At 37.1% G+C, this 23394-nt stretch overlaps 3 protein-coding genes across 4 annotated transcripts; 2 read left to right on the forward strand and 1 right to left on the reverse strand.

Annotated features, from left to right (window-relative positions):
• Window positions 1-1080: 1080 nt before the first annotated feature.
• Window positions 1081-4588, forward strand: LOC140835211 (CRS2-associated factor 2, chloroplastic). 2 transcript variants are annotated; one of them, XR_012118859.1, is made up of 7 exons: window positions 1081-1853; window positions 2136-2263; window positions 2391-2616; window positions 2746-2873; window positions 2956-3100; window positions 3338-3847; window positions 4451-4588. XR_012118859.1 is itself a non-coding variant. In XM_073200664.1 (6 exons), exons 1-6 carry the CDS (start codon window positions 1190-1192, stop codon window positions 3673-3675), a joined length of 1629 nt encoding a protein of 542 aa, XP_073056765.1. In that variant the 5' UTR covers window positions 1081-1189; the 3' UTR covers window positions 3676-3914. The 2 variants fall into 2 exon arrangements, 1 of the variants encoding a protein (XP_073056765.1); XM_073200664.1 differs by lacking the exon at window positions 4451-4588 and having other exon boundaries at window positions 3338-3914.
• Window positions 4050-5809, reverse strand: LOC140835212 (patatin-like protein 2). The gene is made up of 6 exons (XM_073200665.1): window positions 5603-5809; window positions 5328-5509; window positions 5050-5236; window positions 4808-4969; window positions 4418-4720; window positions 4050-4345 (listed from the first exon to the last, which is right to left on the reverse strand). Exons 1-6 carry the CDS (start codon window positions 5738-5740, stop codon window positions 4148-4150), a joined length of 1170 nt encoding a protein of 389 aa, XP_073056766.1. The 5' UTR covers window positions 5741-5809; the 3' UTR covers window positions 4050-4147.
• A 7761-nt stretch (window positions 5810-13570) lies between these two features.
• On the forward strand, window positions 13571-22017 carry LOC140835213 (probable serine/threonine protein kinase IRE). The gene is made up of 17 exons (XM_073200666.1): window positions 13571-14247; window positions 14610-14677; window positions 14802-14969; window positions 15074-16318; window positions 16783-16955; window positions 17592-17841; window positions 17957-18049; window positions 18145-18285; window positions 18371-18463; window positions 18787-18982; window positions 19142-19227; window positions 19754-19842; window positions 20408-20459; window positions 20540-20596; window positions 20706-20870; window positions 21372-21452; window positions 21566-22017. Exons 1-17 carry the CDS (start codon window positions 13866-13868, stop codon window positions 21653-21655), a joined length of 3429 nt encoding a protein of 1142 aa, XP_073056767.1. The 5' UTR covers window positions 13571-13865; the 3' UTR covers window positions 21656-22017.
• Window positions 22018-23394: the final 1377 nt, after the last annotated feature.

The raw sequence follows: 23394 nt of genomic DNA on the forward strand, positions 1-23394 counted from the left end.
ACAAACCCCTGCGCCAAATTAGCACAGAGGTCTCCCCTGCGTCCCCGTTGGAAGAAGAAAGACTGCACTAAAATGGTGTTTCAAGGTAATTGTTTTTTTTTATTATATATATATATATATATATATATTTGTATTATGTTATACACACATTCCTGAATTAATATTTTAAACTATATTTTAATTTTAAAGTTTAGAATATGAACTGACACAAAGGGAAAGGAAACTTCCAATTAAGTGGCGATGTGCAGTATCGAGTAATGCGAAGTTTGTTCAATAAAAGCGTGCGTCGTTATTATAACTCCATTAAAATGGTTGGCAGTGGCACACCCCAAACCAACTCTTATTGAATGCTTTTCCTCAAATAACCGAAGACTGGAGACCACGTTGACCAAACCCAACCACCACCATAATGGTCACAATTTTAAACTTTATCTAGCAGGGTTAATGGGATTATACCGTCCGTGGGATATCATCCTATATTTCCTTCACTTCGGAGTTAATGATAGTTACTTATATTTGATTTGTATATATATAATTTTGAAACCAGGACAGTTGAATAATTAACATCTTTAGAACATATCCTGAAACACAGTTTTGAACAAATGACTATATATTTTTGTTTTATCTGACATTTGATTCAAGACCTTAAAATAAAATTATGAATTTATTATTTTAGTTATGCTTTCGCATAGTTCTAGATTAATTTTGGTTTCATTTCTTGTTTTAGTCCTAAATCAAAAAAGAAAGATGACCAAATTTGATCCGAGTGTGTGGTGGTGGGTGTTTTAACAAGTAATTGGTCAATTAATCCAACTGGGCCCGCAGTTCATAAACAAAGTAATCGTACGTATTAAGGTTATTGCTCCAAGCAATGGATGGATATTCTGTGATTAATGCGTATTTGTTTGCTTTCCATGTATCATCCATATTCTGTGAATTAAAATAAATTTCGCATTTGCAAATGGATCGATCCATTACAAGTTAGTAGACACGGTTCACAAATGGATTTCCCAAGTAGCCCACGACTACTACGACATCGTATGAGGTCTGAAAGAAAACGACACCGTTAAATGTCCGCGAATTATCTTCTTCTTCTTCTTCTTCTTCTTCACTCCCTTCTTCCTTCCTCGGTTCCTCTGCAACTGAAATAACCATAACCATACTCTCAGAATCATACATTCCGTGACTGATGCCAATTCTTGCAAATCTATTCAAACCAATACCAACTACCGCACCCCCCTCCACCCCCACCCCTTACTCCACCCCCAAGCCACCCATCCCCATCCCCAAATACCCACCTCCTATTAAACACCAAAAGAACCACCGCCTACCGCCCTCGAATCCTCTATCTCGTACCCCCCTCAGCCCTGCCTTCAAAACCCATCATAGAAACTCCAAGTACTACAAACCCATCAAACCAGGCCAGAATATACCCCTGCCCGATGGTGAAGACCGTGCAATCATAGTCGGTAACTCTGGTATTTCGTATCAGCTGCCCGGTGCCCCATTTGAATTTATGTACAGTTATTCCGAAACACCTAAGGCGCAGCCTTTGGCTATGCGGGAGCCTGCATTCTTACCCTTTGAACCGCCTACCATGCCACGGCCGTGGACAGGGAAAGCGCCGATGAAGAAAAATAAAAGAAATATTAAGCTTTTTGAGCCTTTGGGTGGCGGTGGAAACGATGAGAGAGGAAATGTTGGTGGAAAAAGGTATGAAATGCTTAGGGCTTATGAGCTGGGTAAGTTTAGTGTGAGACCGCGGGAAGAGGTTTTAGGGGAGCCATTGGCGAGGTGGGAGATTAAGGACATGTTGAAACCTTACATATCAAGTAATAAGCAGGTGAATTTAGGTGAGTTTTTTTCTCATCGTTTTTTCTTTAATCGTTAAGATGCTTGATTTAGCTTGTTTGATGAAGTGATTTTTGGGGTGAAGTGGGGATAAGGCTTTTCTTTATTTTTTTTAATTGAAAAAAATGCGATCTTTGTGTTATGATATTTGGTAACGTTTCTGGCTTTGAAGTTCTACGAAAGCTCGAAGTACGATGTCGCTCATTTTCTTAAAACTGTTAAGATTAAATTCTTTTACGACAAGAGGAGACAACTATTGTTAATTATGACTTTGGATTGTGTAGGTAGGGATGGGTTAACTCACAATATGTTGGAGTTGATCCACACGCATTGGAGGAGACAACCTGTTTGTAAAGTTCGGTGTTTGGGTGTTCCAACTGTTGACATGGACAATATATGCCAGTGCCTTGAGGTTCTAGTGCAGCATTACATTGAACATTTCTTTTAAGTAATATTCTTTCTGTGTTTGATTGCATGCCTGACATTGAATTGGCACTTATTATCTTTTTAATCAATATTTTTCTTTTCCTATTTTACAGGAAAAGGCTGGTGGAAAGATCATTTATAGGGTTGGTGGAGTTGTCTATCTTTTTCGTGGTAGAAATTATGATCATCGTAGACGACCCAAATTACCTGTGATGCTTTGGAAACCAGCTGCACCAGTTTATCCAAAACTTATACAAGATGTTCCAGAGGGTTTGACTAAGGAAGAAGCCGATGAATTACGGGAGAAAGGAAAAGGCCTACTGCCAATATGCAAATTAGGTGATTTTTAGCAGTGAAAAGCCTCTAAATTCCAGGAATAAATCCATTGGTCATAGACTCATAGTAATGTTTGCTTTTCATATTTCATAAACTTTGCTTTGCTATCTGTTCCTTTCATTCCCCCTATAGGTAAAAATGGTGTTTATGTCTCCCTTGTGAGGGATGTAAGAACTGCTTTTGAGGGATCTGTATTGGTGAAGATAGACTGTAGAGGGATGCATCCCAGTGACTACAAGAAGCTGGGAGCTAAGCTGAAGGTTATTTTTCTTACATTGCCTACCAAGATTGTCGAAGATTTCTTTGCTTGTTTTAACTTATTTGTCATTTCTTCATCGACAGGAATTGGTTCCATGTGTGCTTTTATCTTTTGATGATGAACAAATATTGATGTGGAGAGGAAAAGATTGGAAATCTATGTACAGGGATGAGCCTCCTGCTATTAACCTTTCTAGTGGTAATGGTGCCAGATTTGTCAATACATCAGGTACTCGTGGAATATTTGACGGCTCCTAAATGGGATTATGTTCATCGCTGTTTCGCTGCTCTTTGGTGTTCCTGTATTTTTTGTTTTAATTGATCATTTGAAACTGGACTTTCTTTTGTAGGGACATGTAAACACTGATAAAAATAATTTGAAGTAGTCATGCACCCTGTGGGTTTGATTTGTTTAATTACTTGCATGGTGGAAGAATTTTACTTTTTTTCTTCTTCCTTGAATCAGGTGCTAAATCAGTGAATTCGAGCCCCAAAATGATGTTCTTGTGGCAGCGTGCGATTACATCAGGAAAGGCTTCGGTTTTGGATGAGATTGATCTTAGTCCTGATGATATTTTGTCTAAGGTGGAGAAATTTGATATCACTTATCGGGCAATAGAGCACTCATATCCTGCCATAATTTACTCGAATATAGAACATGTCAAGTATTTGAAGGACAATAATCATCGTGAAGATGCCTTTGATGATGACTATGATAATGTCGAAGTAGAGGAGGCATCGTTTCCTTTAGGATCATTGCCTGTTGACCTGATAGCAAAGCAGCTGAGTGATGGTGAAGGATGAGTTTCGAAAAAAACCAACAAATATCATTCTTTGCTATCAGGATGCTGTAATTCGAAAATGCACTTCTAGATGGACACGCGGCTATTGGTTGAAAGATTTCACGGGGTTGATGCAAATTGGAGAAAAACGTGATTTGAGACTTGTCTGGAAAGAATAACATTAAGTACTGATGGTATATATCTTATTCAGTATTCACATATGTACATCTCCAACGTATAGAGTTGCAACAATGATTAATGTACCGCTTGTTGCTCTGAAAATTTACACGATTCATTGACTAAAACTTTAATTCTATATTTATAAAAAAAAAATATAGATTTAAAGTTTAAGCTTTGCTACTCTGATGATCGAGTTGTGATATTTCCTCTCGCAGCCGTTTTTCCTTTGAGAGCACTTCAGCTAGCCTGTTGGGGGAAAAAAGAGAACAAAATAACCTGTAATAATGTCTTTGGAATTGTAGATTAACGAACCCCTAGTATTTAGAGTTGATGTCATACCTGATTAGTGCTTCTTCATTTGTTCCCTGGTTTGAAGGCTCATAAATTCCTGTCTCCAGATTCACTCTGGAAACTGGTTTTTTCAGCAACTTTTCACCAACTTTGACGAGCTGGTGCAAATTTTTCTTCGTTGCAATGTCCACAGACGACATAATTTCAGTTAACGAATCGTCCTGAGAGACAACTACTAATGTAATTAGCAAAGCATTTTCGAGCTAGTTTGAACTTACTTATGTCTTCCATACCTGTATTCTGAGATAATTTTCTTGAGAGTGCAGGGCTTGAAAAACAGTGGAGATATGATAATCAACCATATCTCCGCTAGCTCGGTTAAACACGTCTAATATGGGAGACGAGCCTCCTTGAACCAACCATCCCATAACACCCCATTTGGCTGCTATTTTTGCATCATATTTCTTCTCGGCTTTCGGTGAACCAGTTCCCAGAGATAGAACAAGAAATCTTCCATTTTCTTTCGGATTCAACGGGAAAAAGTCAGTTCTTTCTTTGGTTATTTCTTTTGTTACTTGGTTTATTGCTATCAAAGTCTGTAGGAAAACAAGAAACTTGTTCAGTATATAATCTTTGCATAGTCGAGTGTCGATACAAAAAATGCTGCAAGATATGAACGGTACTGGATTATTAGCAGCAACACCACCATCAATTAGATTGAATTTTCTTTTGTTTCCCCATGTATCTTTGGTTTCAAAATAATGTGCAGGCAAATAAGTTGGAGCTGCTGAAGTTCCTATGCATATATCTGATAATGAAGCATCCATAGATGGATTATTTTTCACCTAAATTCATCACCAACAAGAAGATATGTTAACGAACATTAATACATAATAAAATATTAATAACTTTAATAATTGAATACCTCAGAACTTGAAAATATTACGGGTTGAAGGCTCCTAATATCAAAGGTTGGAATCACAACATCTGTCAACGTTTCGTGCAATTTGGTTTCACCAAGTTTTTCTTTCAGAAGAGAACGAAGATACTTGCCATTGTACGTTGGTCCTGAAAACACCTTCACCAGTTTTAAAGCACGGGACAGTAGATTTCTGTTGATTTTAATGCAAGAAAAAATCAGTATATATACATATATCGAAATGGGTATGTCCGATATTCTTGAATTTCTGTGAATTTTCTTACTTCTTTTGTGGAAAGATTTTTGGGCAGTGACCAATATAGAAATCCTTAATATCTTTTGCAGCAAAAATGGGACGATTTTTTTCATTTGGTGCCGTAAGCATTGCTGTAACGAGTCCTCCAGTACTCGTCCCTGCGATTACATCGAAATAATCCGCAATTCTTGCATCTTCACCATCCAATTTCTGAGCATAAATACCATAAAAGTAACATGTTAGAATTTCAAAGTAAGTGCTCCATATCAAGACACCATGTTCAATAACTTAAATGTCACTTACTTGAAGTTGGGATTCAAGAAATTCGAGGATAACTCCTGGGATAATTCCTCTTACTCCGCCACCATCAATGGATAGAATCCTGACTAAATTTCCAGAAACTGATCGTTGAATTTGAAAAAGCTGGGTTGAATCTTCCATCCTCAAAAAAATATTAATTCTCTCTATTAAAGAATGTATGTTGTTTTAACAATCGAATGATGAGATTATCCTAAATCCGTTTGATTATTTATACAATTTCTCGATATTGAACTAATAGAATTGTAAGTTTCCATATTCGGCTAAATTTTGTGGATAAATATCCATATCCATTTTTAGATTAAGTTTGGGTTAATTATGGAAGATTGAGTAGGAGGATAACACTTATCAGTTTCTTCGGATATCAATGGGAGCTCGATCGAGCCATATATGAGTGTATGGAAAGTTTCTATCAGCTTATTCGAGTATATGGAAGTTTCTATCGGCTTACTCGATTTATTTTCCCAAGTACGGTAGTCTTGCATTGCATGGCGATGTCACCATATCGGATATCATTCTATAATATTATTATTATTATTATTATTATTATTATTATTTTGAAGAAATAAAATTTTGTCATGGTTTTCATGAAAATAAAAGTTTCGAGTCATCCCATCCCATCCCATCCCTCACATATTTTCCTTACCAATTTTTTTTTTTAAATATTGAATAGGTACTGAAAGATACTAAAATTGAAAAATATCATTGGGTTTAATGTATGTTTGATTAATCATCGAAAAAAATAAATATGAACGAAGTTCTAAAAATACAACCTGCTATAAATTTTTTGAGTGGATTTCTTGTGATACGGTTTCAAAAACCTTTATTTGAGAGACGAATAAAAATATAACCAAATTTACAATAAAAAAATAATATTTTTCACGAGTTATCTAAATAAAAGATATGTCTCATAAAACTATCTCATGATTTTTTTTTCGATATTCTTATCTCTAGATTAATTAATTTTGGAATATTACTTTAACAAGCCGATTGTGATTTTTATAAGATCCTCTAGTTTTATTAATCCAAAGGCTTGAAATAATCTTTACTCCATGTTAATAAAAGAGATTCATAAAAGACACTTTTAATTTTTCAAAATTTTACTCTAAAAATACCCTCGTCAAATTTAAGGGTCCGCTTGGTGTGTAGGATGTGATAATAGAATGATTAATAATTTGATTGATAAATGGTTGATATGATAGGATATATTATTTGGTAGATATATAATATCATGTGTGGTGTCAAATTTGTGAGATGGATAAAATACTGATTAATGCTTTGAGGACCAAAATACCCTTCACTTTTAATATTTAATTTATTTCGCTTATTATTCGCTTCCCCACATAAACAGGCTCTTACACGAGAAAGCGCACACCCAAGTAAACCCTCACTTTTCTTCGGAGTTGAAGATTGGAAGCTGAAGCCAGATCTGTGAACGATCCGAAGCGAGTAGGCAACAAACACCTTGAGCATGTTTTTGTGAGTAAAAATTTCTTTTTTTACAGGTGAGATTCGATATTATTGTACAGAAATCGTTCGATCCAGAGGAGGAGGGCAACAGAGCTGTGTGAAAAAAATTAATTTCAAGTAATTTTCGAAGTAGTTGTTAGTTATTTTACATGTTTTTGTGCTTCTTAACATTAGTTTCGTATCCTGTCTGGTTCTTGTCTGTGTCATTTTCCACTCATCGAAGTTGTAAGGGTCTAAATGCTATTACGAAAATATATAAACTCCAGTGTTTTGACGCCGAAATTTGACGTACTATGTTCTGAAATCCATTAATTTGTTCAAACATCGTTGACAACATAGGTGTACATAAACTTTATACTTGAATACCTAATCCAACATAATTCGTTTTTATGAATCTTTGTACGAGGCTTTACAAAATTAGGTACTGATTTTTAGGTATCATGGAAATGAAGATAGCACCACAGTGCGATTGTGGAAACGGAGAAATGATACTACGTAAAGCTGGGGATTACGCGACTCGTCCTGGACACTATTACTATATATGTCCAGCGGGTCTGCGACATCGTAAAAGTTTTTATTGGTACCTTGAGTACCATGGAAGAAATGTAACACCCAGCGACGAACAGTCGTATAAATCTGAAAACCACTCAACTAATTTTGAAGATCATTCATGTCATACTAGTACACCAATGTTTGGTAACAAGGAGTCAATGAACTCATCCTCCGGGCCATACGCTCGTGGGTCGAAGGAAGCTCAGCCACATGCCAGGAACCAATATTATGAAAGGGAACGTGGGATGTCAAGTACAAGATATGAGTTACCGAATCATGGATTCAAGAGCACACCTTATTCACGTGATCATGTTTGTTGTTGCTTTGGGTTCATGTGTGCGTTGATATGCCTTCTTATCCTTGTCATTATTATCCTTCTGTGCAGATTCTGATACATTGCATTTTGTTGTATGTATTGTTCTCTTCAAATTGTTCTCTCCAATTTTATGACATGTACTTCCATAACTTTTGACTTATGACCCATATGTGTTGTGTAAAAGGTGTATGAACACGTTTTATGTGTAGTTATTTATTTGCCTTTGTACAGTATTCTGAGTTAGTTATGAACAATTGTCTCATTTTTATCTACTCTTGAGTTTTTTGTTCGGCAAGATGATCAACTGTATTAGCTCAATCATCTATACAACCGAAGTCATTAGAGCATTGAAACATACAAATTAAAGCAGTGAACCTTACGAATGTTGACGGGTAAGTAAAGTTCTTGTAATTCTGATTTGACTGTTACTCAATTTGACATATTACTTCTTTTATTGCCACATGGTGTACATGCTCGCCATGTACTCAGATTTATTCAGATTTGGCATTTATTATTTATGAGTTGTTTCACATATTATGACTGTTTACACTTGAGCACCACAAACCCCTTACTTATGAGGCGTCTAGCTGCACATAATAATTGCACATACACCTGTTTACACCTGATGAGTACCCAAAATAATTATGACAGTCGATGTTGACATACGGTAGGATTTGACAAGCATTCACTCTTTGGTTGGTAAACAATGGTTAATGTGGTTGTGGTACTTAAATAAGCACCATTCATGGTCCACACCACAAATATATGCTCGTTTTTTTTCTAAACTTTTGGCCATTCTGCAGAGCAAAACCACAATGTCTGTCACCTACAAATCGTCTTCGGAAGTGAGTGTAACTAGCAAGTACAAAGTGGATGTGATTATCATCTCAGATGATGAAGACGTGAATGAAGAAGGTGCAAATACTGCTGTGCGCGAGGAAGTCCAGCCGGTTTCAATCAAGCTTCCGAATCTACCAAAAGTAAGCACTAACAACAAACTTCCCTGCAAGAAGTCAGCGGATGACTACTACAATACGAACATGCTACCTTACAAGTCATGCAACAAACGTTCCAACGAGCATCCAACTGGTCGTCCTTCCAAGAAAACCGTATGGCAACGTCAAACAGATGGATATGTGTTAATCAGCAGCTCGGATGACTCAGGGCCCTCGACATGAAACGTCGTGCAAGTTGTGTTTGATGCATCCATATTTTGTCTGAAACGTAGGATCGCATGTGGTGTTTGCTTTGCGAGACGTATGTCGTTGTGTTTGTGTCAACTTTTGTTTTTGGATGTTAAAGCATCACGTGGAGAAGGATGCCATTGTAAATGTGGTTGTCTCAGTAATGACAAACTGACTATTTGTGACTAAATCTTACAACTCCAATCTATTCTTACGTTGCTTCCTACCATTTAAGTTTGTTTCTTTCTTATAGTGTTGTCCTATATTAATTTGACCGAAGAAGACATGTTTTGGTGCTTGTTTTATAATTTTACGTCCACTTTGTTTAGAATTACAATTTGTTGCTTCGCTTGTCAATTTGGTAAAATGTATAATGTTCAAACCATGCAAAGTAACTGGAATGAATATGGACATAAAAATTATTTCACCATTGGCCCCAATTAAGATTCATATATCTCTTCTTAATTAAGTAGGTGTGAAAGATGCGTACTAAATAACCCGAAAAACACATCAAATGCTGTAAAATAAAGACACAAACATGTAAGATACAGGTGAAGTGTTATGACACGACCCACTGTGAAGCCCCTCTCGGCCAATTTTTCAGCAAACCTTCCGAACACCCTCAAAGTGTGACAATGTAACCGTTGAACAAAAATGGCAGTCAAAGCTCTTACATTTTCTGCCTCAAACCACGAGTGTGATACCAAATAGCAGCAGCAAATTCCTATATGAGCAAACGAAGTAGAGGAGACAAATAGCAGCAGCAAATTTACATACATAAACACCGGAACAATTGCCAACCGAAACACCATTGATGGTACATAAAACCAGGAAATGTACGTACACCCGCAGAAATTCATACAACATAACACAGGTACTACAATATTGTGCCAAAATATTATACCTAGTACATAATCATACGAAAGTGGTAACATCCACACACACAATACTTCGGTCCATTACCAAAACAACAAAACCATCAAGTTCATGTACAACATATAATGTTAGCTTATGGGTGTAGTAGCCGTTTAATTAAACTGATCTTCCCTTCTTGGTTTAGCCGCAAGAACAAAGCTAGTTTGTTCGGGTTATCCACCAGCAGCTCCGCCACACGCACTATCTCGTCTGAAGTTATTCCCGGAATGTTTCCTAAGGTGTCCAACACATGATCCATAGCATCATCCATTTTCGAGTCAGATGACATTTCTTTTATGAGGTTTGAAATTGTCTCCCTTGTGATGTCAGCTAAATTATTGATTGCAGCAACAATTTGGTTGTCAACCTAGTCTAATTGCTTGCGTTTCTTTGACCTCAACTTTGCGACTCCTTTTGGGTTTGAATGGACAGTCTGAGCTACAGATATTGATTCACCATCTCCTTCCACAGGGCGGTAAAAGTCATCCAACCCAATCTTTATAGTGTGGCCACCGCTTGTAACGCATGACTCGAGCAGTATTGTCGACCTGAAAAATCTTCGTTTTAACGAGGAATACATTGAATATAACAAACTTCGAAATTTAACTAAAATTGATAACCTTGAGTATCGCATCCCATGCCTCGTTCGTAGCGTCTATCATGTTTTCTGTGTCATTCCAACCAATCCCACTTTTTGCTAGCATTGTTGTCAAACAACCATAATGTTTCTTCCAGACATGTATTTTCGAAGTTATATGGGGATGACCACGTAAATCTGAGTCTTTGAAAGCATTTTGAATTGCAGATTCCAATAAAGGTAAATAGCCATTACGGAAGCCGTTCTCAGTTTTATATCCTTTGCTTATTATATCTTTCAATGCCACAATTAAAACCTCTTCCTCAGGGGCTGTCCACGTACGGCGCAACTTATCTGCTTTTTTACCTTTCGAATTCACACTAGTGCTATCCATTCATTCGAATGTGTTTGCAATATTAACCTGTTACAAAACAATGTCAGAAGTTAGAATGAGTTAGGCCAATGCCCTATTGAAAAAACGTACAACGAATTTGGGAATGTATTTGAAAATACCACACGCAATCCAATACATATTTGTAAAAAACAAGGACCCTGACATAGATAAGTACTAGGTAAATACCAAACAGAATGAATTTTGCAATCCTAATACAATGACATAAAACATTTGTCTTAGTTGTGGTACATCGACATTGCAAAGTTATCTCTCCACATATCCCATACATCGGAGGAATTAAAATCCTCAATGAAATAATTCTCAGTTAATGGCGTTGGGCTTAATGTCTCCTCTTCAATCTCATCGACAAGATTATCCGGCATTTGAGATCGGATGAAGTTGTGTAACAAAATGCAAGCCATTATGATTCTGTTTTGAGTTTTTAGTGGGTAGAAAGAAGGACTTCGCAAAATAGCCCATCTTTTCTTAAGCAATCCGAAAGCTCTTTCTATCACATTCCTAGCTTTGCTGTGCCTCCAATTGAACAGTTCTTTATAATTTTGTGGAGCAGTTGTGCGATTGCCCCAAGCATCCCTATGGTATGGTACTCTTCGGTATGGAGTCAAGAATCCCTGGACATTCGCATATCCATTGTCGCACAAATAGTAACCACCTACCATCGAAGTCATACGGTTCGTTAATAAATTTGAATTTTAAAAAAGTATGCGAAAGGTAACCTATAAAAGAGAATGGTGAACGAAAGGTAATATGATTGTATGAAACAATATTTTAACCTCTTTCAACTTTAAGTCCGTCATCACGTGATAATGCATCACGAAGAACTCGAGCATCCGCTGCCGATCCTTCCCACCCAGAAAGTGCATAAATGAAGTTCATATCTCGGTTGCACACTCCCAAAACATTCACTGCTATGGTTCCTTTTCTTGTTCTGTACTTTCCCTTCTCTGAAATAGGCACATTCACATTTACATATGTACCATCCAAAGCACCAAGACAACCCTGCAAAATAAGTTAAAGAATCATGAAAAATATGTAACCTGATGTCTACTACAAGGTATTTTACGTATAACATTATAAAAACAATTTATAATAATCATTATTCAACAAATGTTCATCTTACCTTGAACCATTTCCACGTCTCGTCGCTACAAGTTTCATCGACAGGGGAAGGCTTCACAAGCATTATAGTATGTAGCTTCAGTACTGACCCCAAGACTTCATGGAAATGTGTGCTGATTGTTTGACCACTTCGTACATAATCATGACCAATCACTCGGTTTTTCTTATGATGAGCCAAAATGGACAAAAACATAGCCACCTTTTCTTCAATCCTAACATATCTAGAATGATCCAGCCCGCCGACATGAGTTAACAAGTAACAAAGTTGTGCAAAAGAATTTCTGTTCATCCTCAAATTAACCACACATTGAACATCTCCGGTATCAATAATTCTTCTTAAATGGTTAATTTGAGCATTCAATCTTCCAGTCATGTTGTACGAAGCTGCAGTTCTACGTTCTTCACGACGTCGTTCGGCGAGTAATCTCGTGCGATGTCGTGTTAAAAGACACACCATAAAAATTGTACGGATCATCAGTTGGTGTAGCAGCAGGAAAATTCTAATCTTATAACGTCTACGGTCCATTTCGCACACTTACTTACCAAATACGAAAAAAGGTTAGATCAACCGAATGCATACGTAAACCAATCGGACAAATATTGTTAATCAACAGAAAATGTTGTACTAAATCATTACATTTAAACAACTGTTCAGCATGTTACCAAAAAAAATTATTTCAAAAACAACGACCGAAGACAGAATGGCAACGACAAAACATGTATTGCTCAGAAAATTCCAATGACAAATCTGCAAATTGCTCACGCATAAACAGAGGTTGCTCACAACCCATAAACCCCAAAACATAACATTAATCTTTGGTACAACAAATTCTTACCAGAAAGCAAAAACACGAAAAAAAAAAAGGATACGAAAAAATTGTCAAAGGCGTCATTTAACAGATCCAACATGAAGCTTACCTTCGATGAAGCCTCAAATTTCTTCAGATCTGTAACATAATTTAGGTTTCTGTACTCCCGTTTCGAACACGATGTTCTTCATCTTTGGTGAACCGACAGAGTCCTCGGGAGAAGATACGAGAATGACGTGAAGAAGAGAAATCTGCAAATTTGATTGGTAAAATGGGGGGTATTTAGGTCATTACACGTTTATGGTGTAGTAGGATAATTGGTATCCTTCTTTTATGGCTGGATTCATTCTCCTTCGGGAATAGTGAAAGGTGTCCATTAAACAATCAATCCCGAATTTAAAAAGGAAACCAAACAAAGTATTAGTAATTTATCCAACCTCAATCCTACACACCAAACGGGGCCTAAAAGATCTATCGATCCTCGGAACTACATATTTAAAACTAGCATTATCTAAATTTTAAAAATAAAAAAAAATGGTGAAATTAAGCAATTGATTCTCTGACTATAAATAGAAAAATACTGTACACGCCAGAAATTCTTGCGCCAATAAAGATCGCAATTTTCTGTGTGTTCTTGTTGCGAATTAATGCGCTGAATCTTTGTTCCTTTCCCCATTCCTGTTTGCCAGAAACAAGATTAGAGAGTGTGATTGCTGAAAGAAGAAGATTTCTGGATTTTATTTTTCATACTACAACTGACTTCCTCATAATACGTGTGTTCCTCTATTCCTTCTCCCTCCCGTGGAAATCTCTCGCCATATATTCAAATCTCTCCAATTCTGGAAATGTCTATCCATGTACTCCGCTCTCGGTTCAGATTGAGAGAGATTCATGATGTCAAGTACTGATCCAGATTCCGCAAATCCGCCGTTTGCTACGGCAGGAGATCAGAAGAATTCGTCGTCGAAGAAGATCGTGAAGCTCAGAAAAATCCCACAGATTCCCACTAGGCAGAGAGAGAATAGAGAACAGGACGAGGATTTTGATGTTGGTATTGATGACAATGGCGATTCGAAAATAATCAAGGCCACCACGCTAGGGTTGAATCAAATTAGGACACGATCCTCGCCCTCGCCCTTGCCCTTGACTCTGACACCGGCTAACCCACTGGGAAAGCCCGTTAATTTCGACAATACGACCAAGGATGTGGTTGATTCGAGACCTCAATTATCTTCTACCTCACAACAACCTGCATCGACGTCCGCGTCACAAGGTGGATTTTTTGACGTTCTTTGTTTTTTTCACATTCATTTCCCTGTGTTTTGCATGAATAATTATTATGGTGTTTCACGGGAACTCTTCAATTTACATTATTAGTTGAAACAGTATTTCATTGAAGTTGGTTAGCTAGCAAAAATCAGAGAGAAGGGTATATGGATAATTGGATTGCCTTCGTGCACGGGGAGAAGGATCAATATGAGCCAGGGGAAAAGAAAATTTTAGTTTAATATCTTAAATCTTCTTTCAAATTCAAGTTATCGTATGCAATATTAATCGATCCATCAGTATTGTGCCCAAATATTCTGAAATTAAAATTCTGTGATTATCATTCCTTGTTACGCACTTCCATTGTAGGTAAAAAGGTACACTGGAGTCAATCAAAATCCTTGAGGGTACCTTCACCCCGGATGTCAGGTTCAGCGGTAATCAGTTTGCTCTTGTTTGGATTCTTCAATTCTTTTAGCTGTTTCGAAAGTTTTTCTAATGATCGTAAATTAGCTTAAATGAAATGGACTGCTAATATTCATGTAATTGTGCTCATTGTAGGGTTTTCATGCAACCTTTGCCAAAGAAATGCAATCTCCACGGTTCCAGTCTATCATCCGCTTAACCAGTGGTCAGATTCCAGATATTAAGAGCTTTTCTCATGAACTCAATTCCAAAGGTGTCCGACCTCTGCCATTTTGGAAATCTCGTGCCCTTGGTCACATGAAAGTATGTTTACTCCAAATATCGCCTCATGTTTCTGCTCGTGATAATGTCTTCGCGGTTTTCTTAACATCAGCTTATTTTCATCAACGCATAACATATTTTTCCAGGAAATTATGGCTGTGATACGATGCAAATTTGTCAAGTTAAAGGAAGAAGTTAATGCCGACTTGGGCATTTTTGCTGGGGATTTGGTGAGTATACTTGAGAATACTTCGGAATCTCACCCAGAGTGGAAAGAATGTTTGGAAGATTTGTTGGTAAAAGCCAGGCAATGTGAAAAAATGCCACCCACTGAATTTTGGTTAAAGTGTGAAGGCATTGTACAGAATCTAGACGATCGGCGTCAAGAGCTACCAATGGGTACCCTGAAGCAAGTGCACATGCACCTCTTATTTATCCTCACGCGCTGCACTCGGCTTGTTCACTTCCAAAAGGAAAGTGGTTATGAAGAAGATCGCACACTGGCTTCACATCAGCTAAGTGACCTTGGTGTTTACTCGGAGAATATTACTGGCACGCTGGATGGGAAGCAACTTGAGAATCAAACACAGAAGGTCCACGAACAGGATCAAAGCAATCTGAGTTGCAAGCAAGACAATGTAACAGAAGAGGTCGGCAGTGCAAAGAGTGTCGCTTCATCCTGTGGAAGCTTTCGAATGTCATCTTGGAAGAGACTTCCATCTGCGGCTAAAAGAAACAAGCGAGGATATGGTTTTTCTGACACCCCCTCCAAGGATAAATCTGATAAACTGCAACATGGAGAAGAAATAGATAATGTCGAAAGCATAGATTCTCCAACATGCCAGGCTGAACAAGTAGAAGAATCCTTGAAGGAGCGAAAAGTGATTTGGGGAGTTTGGGATCAAAACCATTTGGCATATGAGAATTCGTTTATCTGCCGAATATGTGAAGTTGAAATACCAACAGCTCTTGTTGAGCAGCACTCAAGAATTTGTACGATTGCTGACAGGTGTGATTTAAAGGGTTTAACTGTAAATGAACGACTAGAAAGAGTTGCCAAGACTCTTGAAAAAATACTTGAATCCTGGACACCATTGAGCACGGAAACAGGGGCAGGAAGTCCTGAAGCTGCGAGAATCTGTGGGTCAAGTTTGGCAGGAGATTCAAACGAGTTGTTATACAAACGGAACAGTGTTAATGAGGCTGATAATTCTTTTCTCGTGGATGATGTATCATGTGATGTTCGTGCTCTAACACCTGATCCAACTAAGAACACATCATCTGCAGGGAGTTCAATCCCGCAATCACCTTCAGTAACACCACGAATTACACAGATAGAGTTTCTACTCAGTGGACGGAGAACAATATCTGAGTTTGAAAGTTATCAACAGGTAATGTTTTATGTTCCGCATCTTCTGGAAGCTATAAAATATTTTCCTTGGCTCTCCTTGTTTTTAAGTACTCCTGGTCTTTAAATGGGGTTCCTTTCCTCTGTAGTATCTTCTGTTAGTATACTGGTCGATCCAGATTGATAAATTTGTTTCTTTTACTTTGTTCATCTTTTTATCTCTTGGCAAAAGGTGGCTGACAGTGTTACCTCTGTAAAATTTCTTGTTACATAATACAATTTTGTGATACAACAGTGTGAATAATTTCATTAGAGAATATTTTATGCCAATTCCATTTATTCTTTGTACCTTCAACTTCCTCGGAACTCGTTTATGTAAACTTTTGTATTTTGTTAACTGAACTTCAGCCTTCAAAGATGACCAATTATTTTTCCTTACGTATCCTATTTGTTTGAAATTTACTTTTTGAATAATTTCCCTGGCTGCACCCTGTACTGGTATCGCAGATACACAAGCTGCAGGATATTGCTCAGTCTGTGATCAATGTTAACACTTATGACTACAGTACATTGGAATTTTTGATTGAGCGCTTAGAAGATCTCAAATATGTCATTCAAGATACGAAGGTGGATGCTCTTGTTGTCGAAACATTCGGAAGGCGCATAGAGAAACTATTACAGTAAGTTCTATTACACGAAAGGACATTTGCTTGTCTAGAACTGTAAAGTGATACGTGTAAAGTTAGCATTCATGGTTTAGTAAGGCTTAACTTTGATTAAGGTAGATATCATAGTTAAATCGGGCATGGTTCATTAAAACTCCACACGTTTACAATAATTACTCTATTTATCTCTTGATTTTGATCTGGGGTAAAAGCTAGTGCAGATAACATTTGTCCAACAGCATAATTGATGTCAAAAGTGACAAACAGAGGTCCCTGTACCCAATGTCTATTGAAGCATTACCTTCTTCTATAAATTAATGTCATTTTTTTTCATGGGTGAAAACAAGTTACATAAAGAAGCAAATTATGCAAAAGATTGGCTTAATAATTTATCGCAATGGAGTTTCAGGACATGGGATTTGATAGTTCAATTCAGTTGAAATTTCAACTCATCCAGAAATTTATGTTGTTGCTTCGAGATGCTTGCAGTTCATCATAATATGATTGAGCAAATATCTTGTGAAATGCACAATCTTTGTAGGGTTCATGATCAAGTGGCGCATAAACTTTTGTGCCAGTGTCCAGTGTATAGTTAAAATTTTTTATTTCTTCTGAATGTGGCTTCCACTAATCTTATTTTAAAATCTTCAGGGAGAAATATGTACTTATATGTGGGCAGATTGACGATGAAAAGGCAGACGTTGTAACTAGCATGGCTGATGAGGATAGCCCAACAGAGGAAGACACGGTTCGCAGTGTGCGTGCGAGCCCTATTAATACATCTACGAAGGATCGAACATCTATTGAAGATTTTGAAATCATTAAACCTATCAGCCGAGGAGCTTTTGGTCGAGTTTTTCTAGCAGCAAAAAGAGCAACTGGTGACTTGTTTGCGATAAAGGTCAGATTCTTTGTCATAATCAAAAGTATTAAAAAGATTGTTCTTTTTAACTGGACCCTGCATACAATAATGCAATATTTTTCTAAAGAATGCCCATGTTAACCAAATTTTATAGGTTTTGAAAAAAGCAGATATGATTCGGAAAAATGCAGTGGAAAGTATCTTAGCCGAGCGCGATATTTTAATTTCAGTTCGCAATCCTTTTGTGGTGAGCAGATGTTATGATTTAAAGCCAGTGCATAAATTGTGTAACAGCTAAACTAAAAACTTTCCTTTACTAATTTATAATCTAACGATGAACAGGTCCGATTTTTCTATTCTTTCACATGTAGGGAAAATCTTTATCTGGTTATGGAGTACTTGAATGGAGGTGATCTTTTCTCACTGCTAAAGAATCTAGGTTGCTTAGAGGAAGATATGGCACGCATATATTTTGCCGAAGTTGTATGGACTTCTAATACTTCATAACTTAGAGTTGCTTCTCCTATTTTTCCTTCTTTAGAGACTGATTTATTTATTTTCTACGTAGGTACTTGCTTTAGAGTATCTGCACTCCTTGCATGTCATTCATAGAGATTTAAAGCCAGATAACCTGCTGATAGGTCCAGAAGGTCACATCAAGGTCAATACATATGTGTATGGATGTACTCCATAAGCACGGGAATTTTACTGTGAACTGTTGTTTAAAAAGAAATACGCACTTACAGAAATTCAATAATTTAATAAGAACTTTGAATGGTATTCTATCATCCTACCCACTTTATTTTCTTTAACATTTTATGAGCAACCCATTCGGATGAAAGTAGCATGGATTACAAGCTCCTTCTAGTAGACAGCGTCTTGGAGAAAATGGGAGTGCTTTTAATTGCATTTTTCATTGGAATAGACACTCTTATTAATTCATTGTTCTATATATTGTCATAAATCTAATTTCTACTGTCACAGTTGACAGATTTTGGGCTCTCCAAAGTTGGTCTTATATACAGCACAGATGATTTATCGAGACCTTCTGCTTTTATGGGGAATGATAAACCAAAAGCAGCAGAACACTCATCACTAAAAAGAGAACAGCGGAAAACTCTTTCAGTTGTTGGAACACCTGACTATTTAGCACCTGAGATACTTCTCGGCATGGAACATGGTTCAAATCTATGCAAACTTTCTCAGTGTTCCAAATCTACTGAATCCTCCATGCCTCAAAATCTATGCAAACTTTCTCAATGTTCCAAATCTACTGAATCCTAAATTCTGTCATGGTTGTCTTGACTTGGTTATGAATTTTTTTTTTAATTTTTTTCAGGTGCAACAGCTGATTGGTGGTCTGTGGGCGTCATCCTCTTTGAGCTCCTTGTAGGTATTCCACCTTTTAATGCAGACGATCCACAGGTATACCACCAGCACATGTTGCTTTAGAGATGAGGTGATCTTGTCATTGTAATGCTTTAGTCGTCTAAGGTTTTTTTATCAAAGTCAATTTTGAGTTATCTCACTATTGTTAGAGTTTGGTTTGAGTGAGTGTGTATAATGGACATTTCTGATTTGGTGATTAAATCTGTATCTAAAATTGACTGGTATTAAGTGAAAATACTTTCCAAATAGAACAAAGAAACACTCAAACACCGACTACCTACTTCAAAAACTCTTTAACATATATCCGTTCTTTCTAGCTAGTCAAAGGGCTCGTTATTTCGAGTGTTTTGATGTTAGCCATCACAGTTTTTTTATTTCTTCATCCGGTTAAATTTGTATCCTTCAAAAGTTCGATAATTGACGTAAGAATTGTTTGAAGACATAACATTTTGCTCCATCTGCAAACTAAAGCAACCAATGGTTTGATTTTTTTTATCAGTGTTTGTGTATCACGGGCATGTTGATCAATTATGGGATTGATACCTTCTTTTGTTTCACACAGCAAATCTTCAACAATATTTTGAATGGAGATATACCCTGGCCCAAGATACCAGAAGAAATGAGCTTTGAAGCCTATGATTTAATTAAGAAGTATGTTCTACATGAAACTTGTCGGTACCTTTTGCGTCGGAAACGTTATGTAGTTATTTTATTTCTAGACTTATGTAAATTAAACTACGAACTCTATCTCTATGGGCCAAGTGTCAAGATTCATATTGTTGGATAGCAAATGAATTATAACCTAGTTAAATTGGGATTCTGAAGACAAATATAGTGCCATATTATTGTGTCTTCGAACCACTGCTCGAGTGCTCGTTAGAGCTTGAGATAGGGTGTCACAGGAATATGTCCACCTTTTCACCCTTTAAAGCGTGTCCGAAGAATAATGTGGTCGTCAAGGCCATTTTGATCTGAGTTCATTCTTCCCATAAATGTGTGATCAATGTATTTAAAGATTTATGCTTTTCTTGGTATATAAACCAGATATGTTGTTCTTGTCAACTTTAGCCACTGAACACAAGAACTTCTATTACCATTGTAGTAGCATATGATTTTTTGGTTGCTGTAATTGATTGGATTATTATTCAAATCATTTATTTCTCCTGTCTTGCTTGTTTGTGCAACTGAATATGGAGCATATTTGACTACCTTTCAGGTTGCTGATTGGAAATCCCGTTCAGAGATTGGGTGCGACTGGGGCCGGAGAGGTAAGAATACTTGAACTGGGGAAGGGTGTGCAATATAGGAAGAGCATAGGAATACAATTTAATTTATCGGTTGTTCTCAGGTGAAGCGACACTCATATTTTAAGGACATTAACTGGGACACACTAGCAAGGCAAAAGGTCTTCGCCTATTTCTTACTCCAATACGCTGTGACTTAACACGTACCAGATTGTTTCTATAACAAGCTATATTTATCTCAGCAATTATCATATATCCTCTTATCCACAGGCAGCATTCATACCTTCGGCCGAGGGACACGATACAAGTTATTTTATGAGCCGATACATTTGGAATCCAGAAGAGGAAAATGTTCACGGAGGTAGTGATTTTGATGACATGGCTGAGACTGGCAGTGCTTCCAGCAGTTCATACAGCTACATACAGGATGAAGATGTAAGTTTTTCAAAAGCTCGACTGCATTAATTTCCTGAGGATTTTTTGGAGATCCATATTATCAGGAATTCAACCAAAAGTTTAACGAATTATGAGATGACATATAATCTGCAGGATCCTTTTTTTTCAAAAAGTTTCTTACTTTCGCCCTCCTACTTGGATGTTGTATTGCGTGAGTCCCCTGTTATCTGCTGATTATGGGAAGGCAAGAAGAAAAGGAAATAGTTAGCTGGTTTAAATTGATTTTATTAATAATAATTTAATATTTTAGTTGAGTTAGGATGTTATCATCAAAGCGGACTAAGTTAGTGAAACATTGGTTATATCTTTTTGGTCATCCAAAATTATTTACTCTTTGATACTTCACGGTTCTCTTTGGAAATAATATTAAACACCACACAAATTAATAAAACTCTGGAAATCTAAAAACAAATGCATCCCCAATGTTTGAATTTTATTTTTCTGCAATGAAAACTAATGAACTTTGTGTCTTGGACACAGGGGGATGAATGTGGAAATCTAGCAGATTTTGGTGCTCCAACTCTTGACACGAAGTACTCCTTCAGTAACTTCTCATTCAAGGTGTGAACCTTTAGTGAATAGTATAATGCTAGTAAATGATGAACTGCGGCAAATTTATAATCTTGGCACAGATATCCCGCTAACCCCTACTAATCTTTGTTTTCTCTCATCAGAACCTGTCCCAGCTAGCTTCCATTAACTATGATTTGCTTACAAAGAGTATCAAAGACTCGGTACAGACTGAAAAACCATCTGGTCCATGACACGGGGATAAACCTAGCTTTAGCTTCTGCTGAACATGGAACCTGTCCGAGTATTGTTTATTGATAGCTACAAGGACGGTTAATGCCAGAATGAGTGAACTTGACGGCCAAGCCACTGACTTGTGTATTGACCATAGATTCCTAACATGCAGAATGGACTGTTGTGTCAAGAAAGGCGTGATTCTTGGATGTAAGAATGACACAGATATTTCATAGATTGAATACATTTTACTTTGAATTGAAAATTTCGTCTCATTTTTTCCTGTATATAATAGGCATCTGTTTATCTGGACGGTGGATTATTTATGTTACTTCTGCACTTTAAATGTGGTTCAGATTATTTTAAAGATTACTCGATATCACTCTGTGTATTCCTTTGACTTTCCGGTTCATTTGATGCGTGCACTTTCCGTCTACTCTCGATTTTAACAGCTTTTGATTTTAACAGTGTAAAGTGACGAAACTCTGCTGTGATTGGGTCTTTCCCATTTGTTTAGACTGTGTTTTCACGAGGGGGTCAAAATGTAACTTATCGTTAATACGATTCTGGCAATTGCCGATACCACATATTTTGGCGAGTTTATTTACTTAAAATCGTTGTAAAATTTGTCAAAGATCTCACTATTATATATATATTTTTAGGATTATTATATGATATGATAACATAACAAGCTATCAAACAAACCAATAGATCAATAAATGCTAAAATAACGTTTGCCATAATTAGAGATTTGATTACAAATTAATGACCATACGAAGTCTCCAGAGTGCCGAAATGTTTCTTTCTCATGAATAATAAACAATGTCAATGTGCCGATCTTTGGGAGAATATAGTGTGAAGTCGGCTAAAGGAATACTATACATTCGTGGTCAAGCTAAGTTATATTGGTCACATTGGAAAGGGTTGTTTAGACAAACAGATTCCTACATTTGTCCTCAGTCATTTTCCAGAACTGGGAGTCTACCATTTTTCCGCTGGTCCCTAACAATCCTAACGGCTGCACAATCTCTTGATCAAACAGGATGTGGTATCCAGTGCAAGTGGTGCCAATTTTTCCCCCTTTTCTGGGATCCCCTGTTTCTGTTCACGAGACAGCAGAAACATCTTACATTCCATTCCAAGAAAACAGAGTTACAATAATCTTCATTCAAAATTTCCTACTTTTATGTTGAACTGGACACATGTATGTTTGTGTTTTATTTTGGTGGGAACATTTATTCGGTTTTTTGCCGGAAAATTTGTAAAGGATCTTGATTCCCCTTTTCGTCCTTATGATTTAAAACGGGTGTTGAGGTCGAATCAAGGAAGATTGTTGACGATAATATAAAAACTCTTGATCAATTGAAGAGGCTAAGAAATGACCTGCGTGGTACTGGTACAGCATGCCTTGTGCATCGAATTTTGATACACTACAGAAACTGTAGCATTCCCACGTTTATTTTGCTTTTTAATCTGATTTGGTTTCTCTACTGACACTATCCTTTATAATCTTGCTTGGTGGCCTGTTATGACACGGGACACGACAGCCCCGAGTTATTGGTTGAACTGGAGGTTTTTACTCTGTGCAACATGGATCCTAATTGCTATGGTGTGTCCTGCGCTTTTGATATGGAGATATGAAGGCAATAAAAATAAGAAAAATGGAACAAGTGGTGAGACACAAGAATCAGCTGGATGTTCATACGAGGGTGAAGCTTGGGGAACATGTTTGAAAACAATTCATCCCATTTGGCTTCTT

This window comes from Primulina eburnea, chromosome 6 (assembly GCF_022965805.1).
Source record: "Primulina eburnea isolate SZY01 chromosome 6, ASM2296580v1, whole genome shotgun sequence".
Classification (NCBI taxonomy): domain Eukaryota; kingdom Viridiplantae; phylum Streptophyta; class Magnoliopsida; order Lamiales; family Gesneriaceae; genus Primulina; species Primulina eburnea.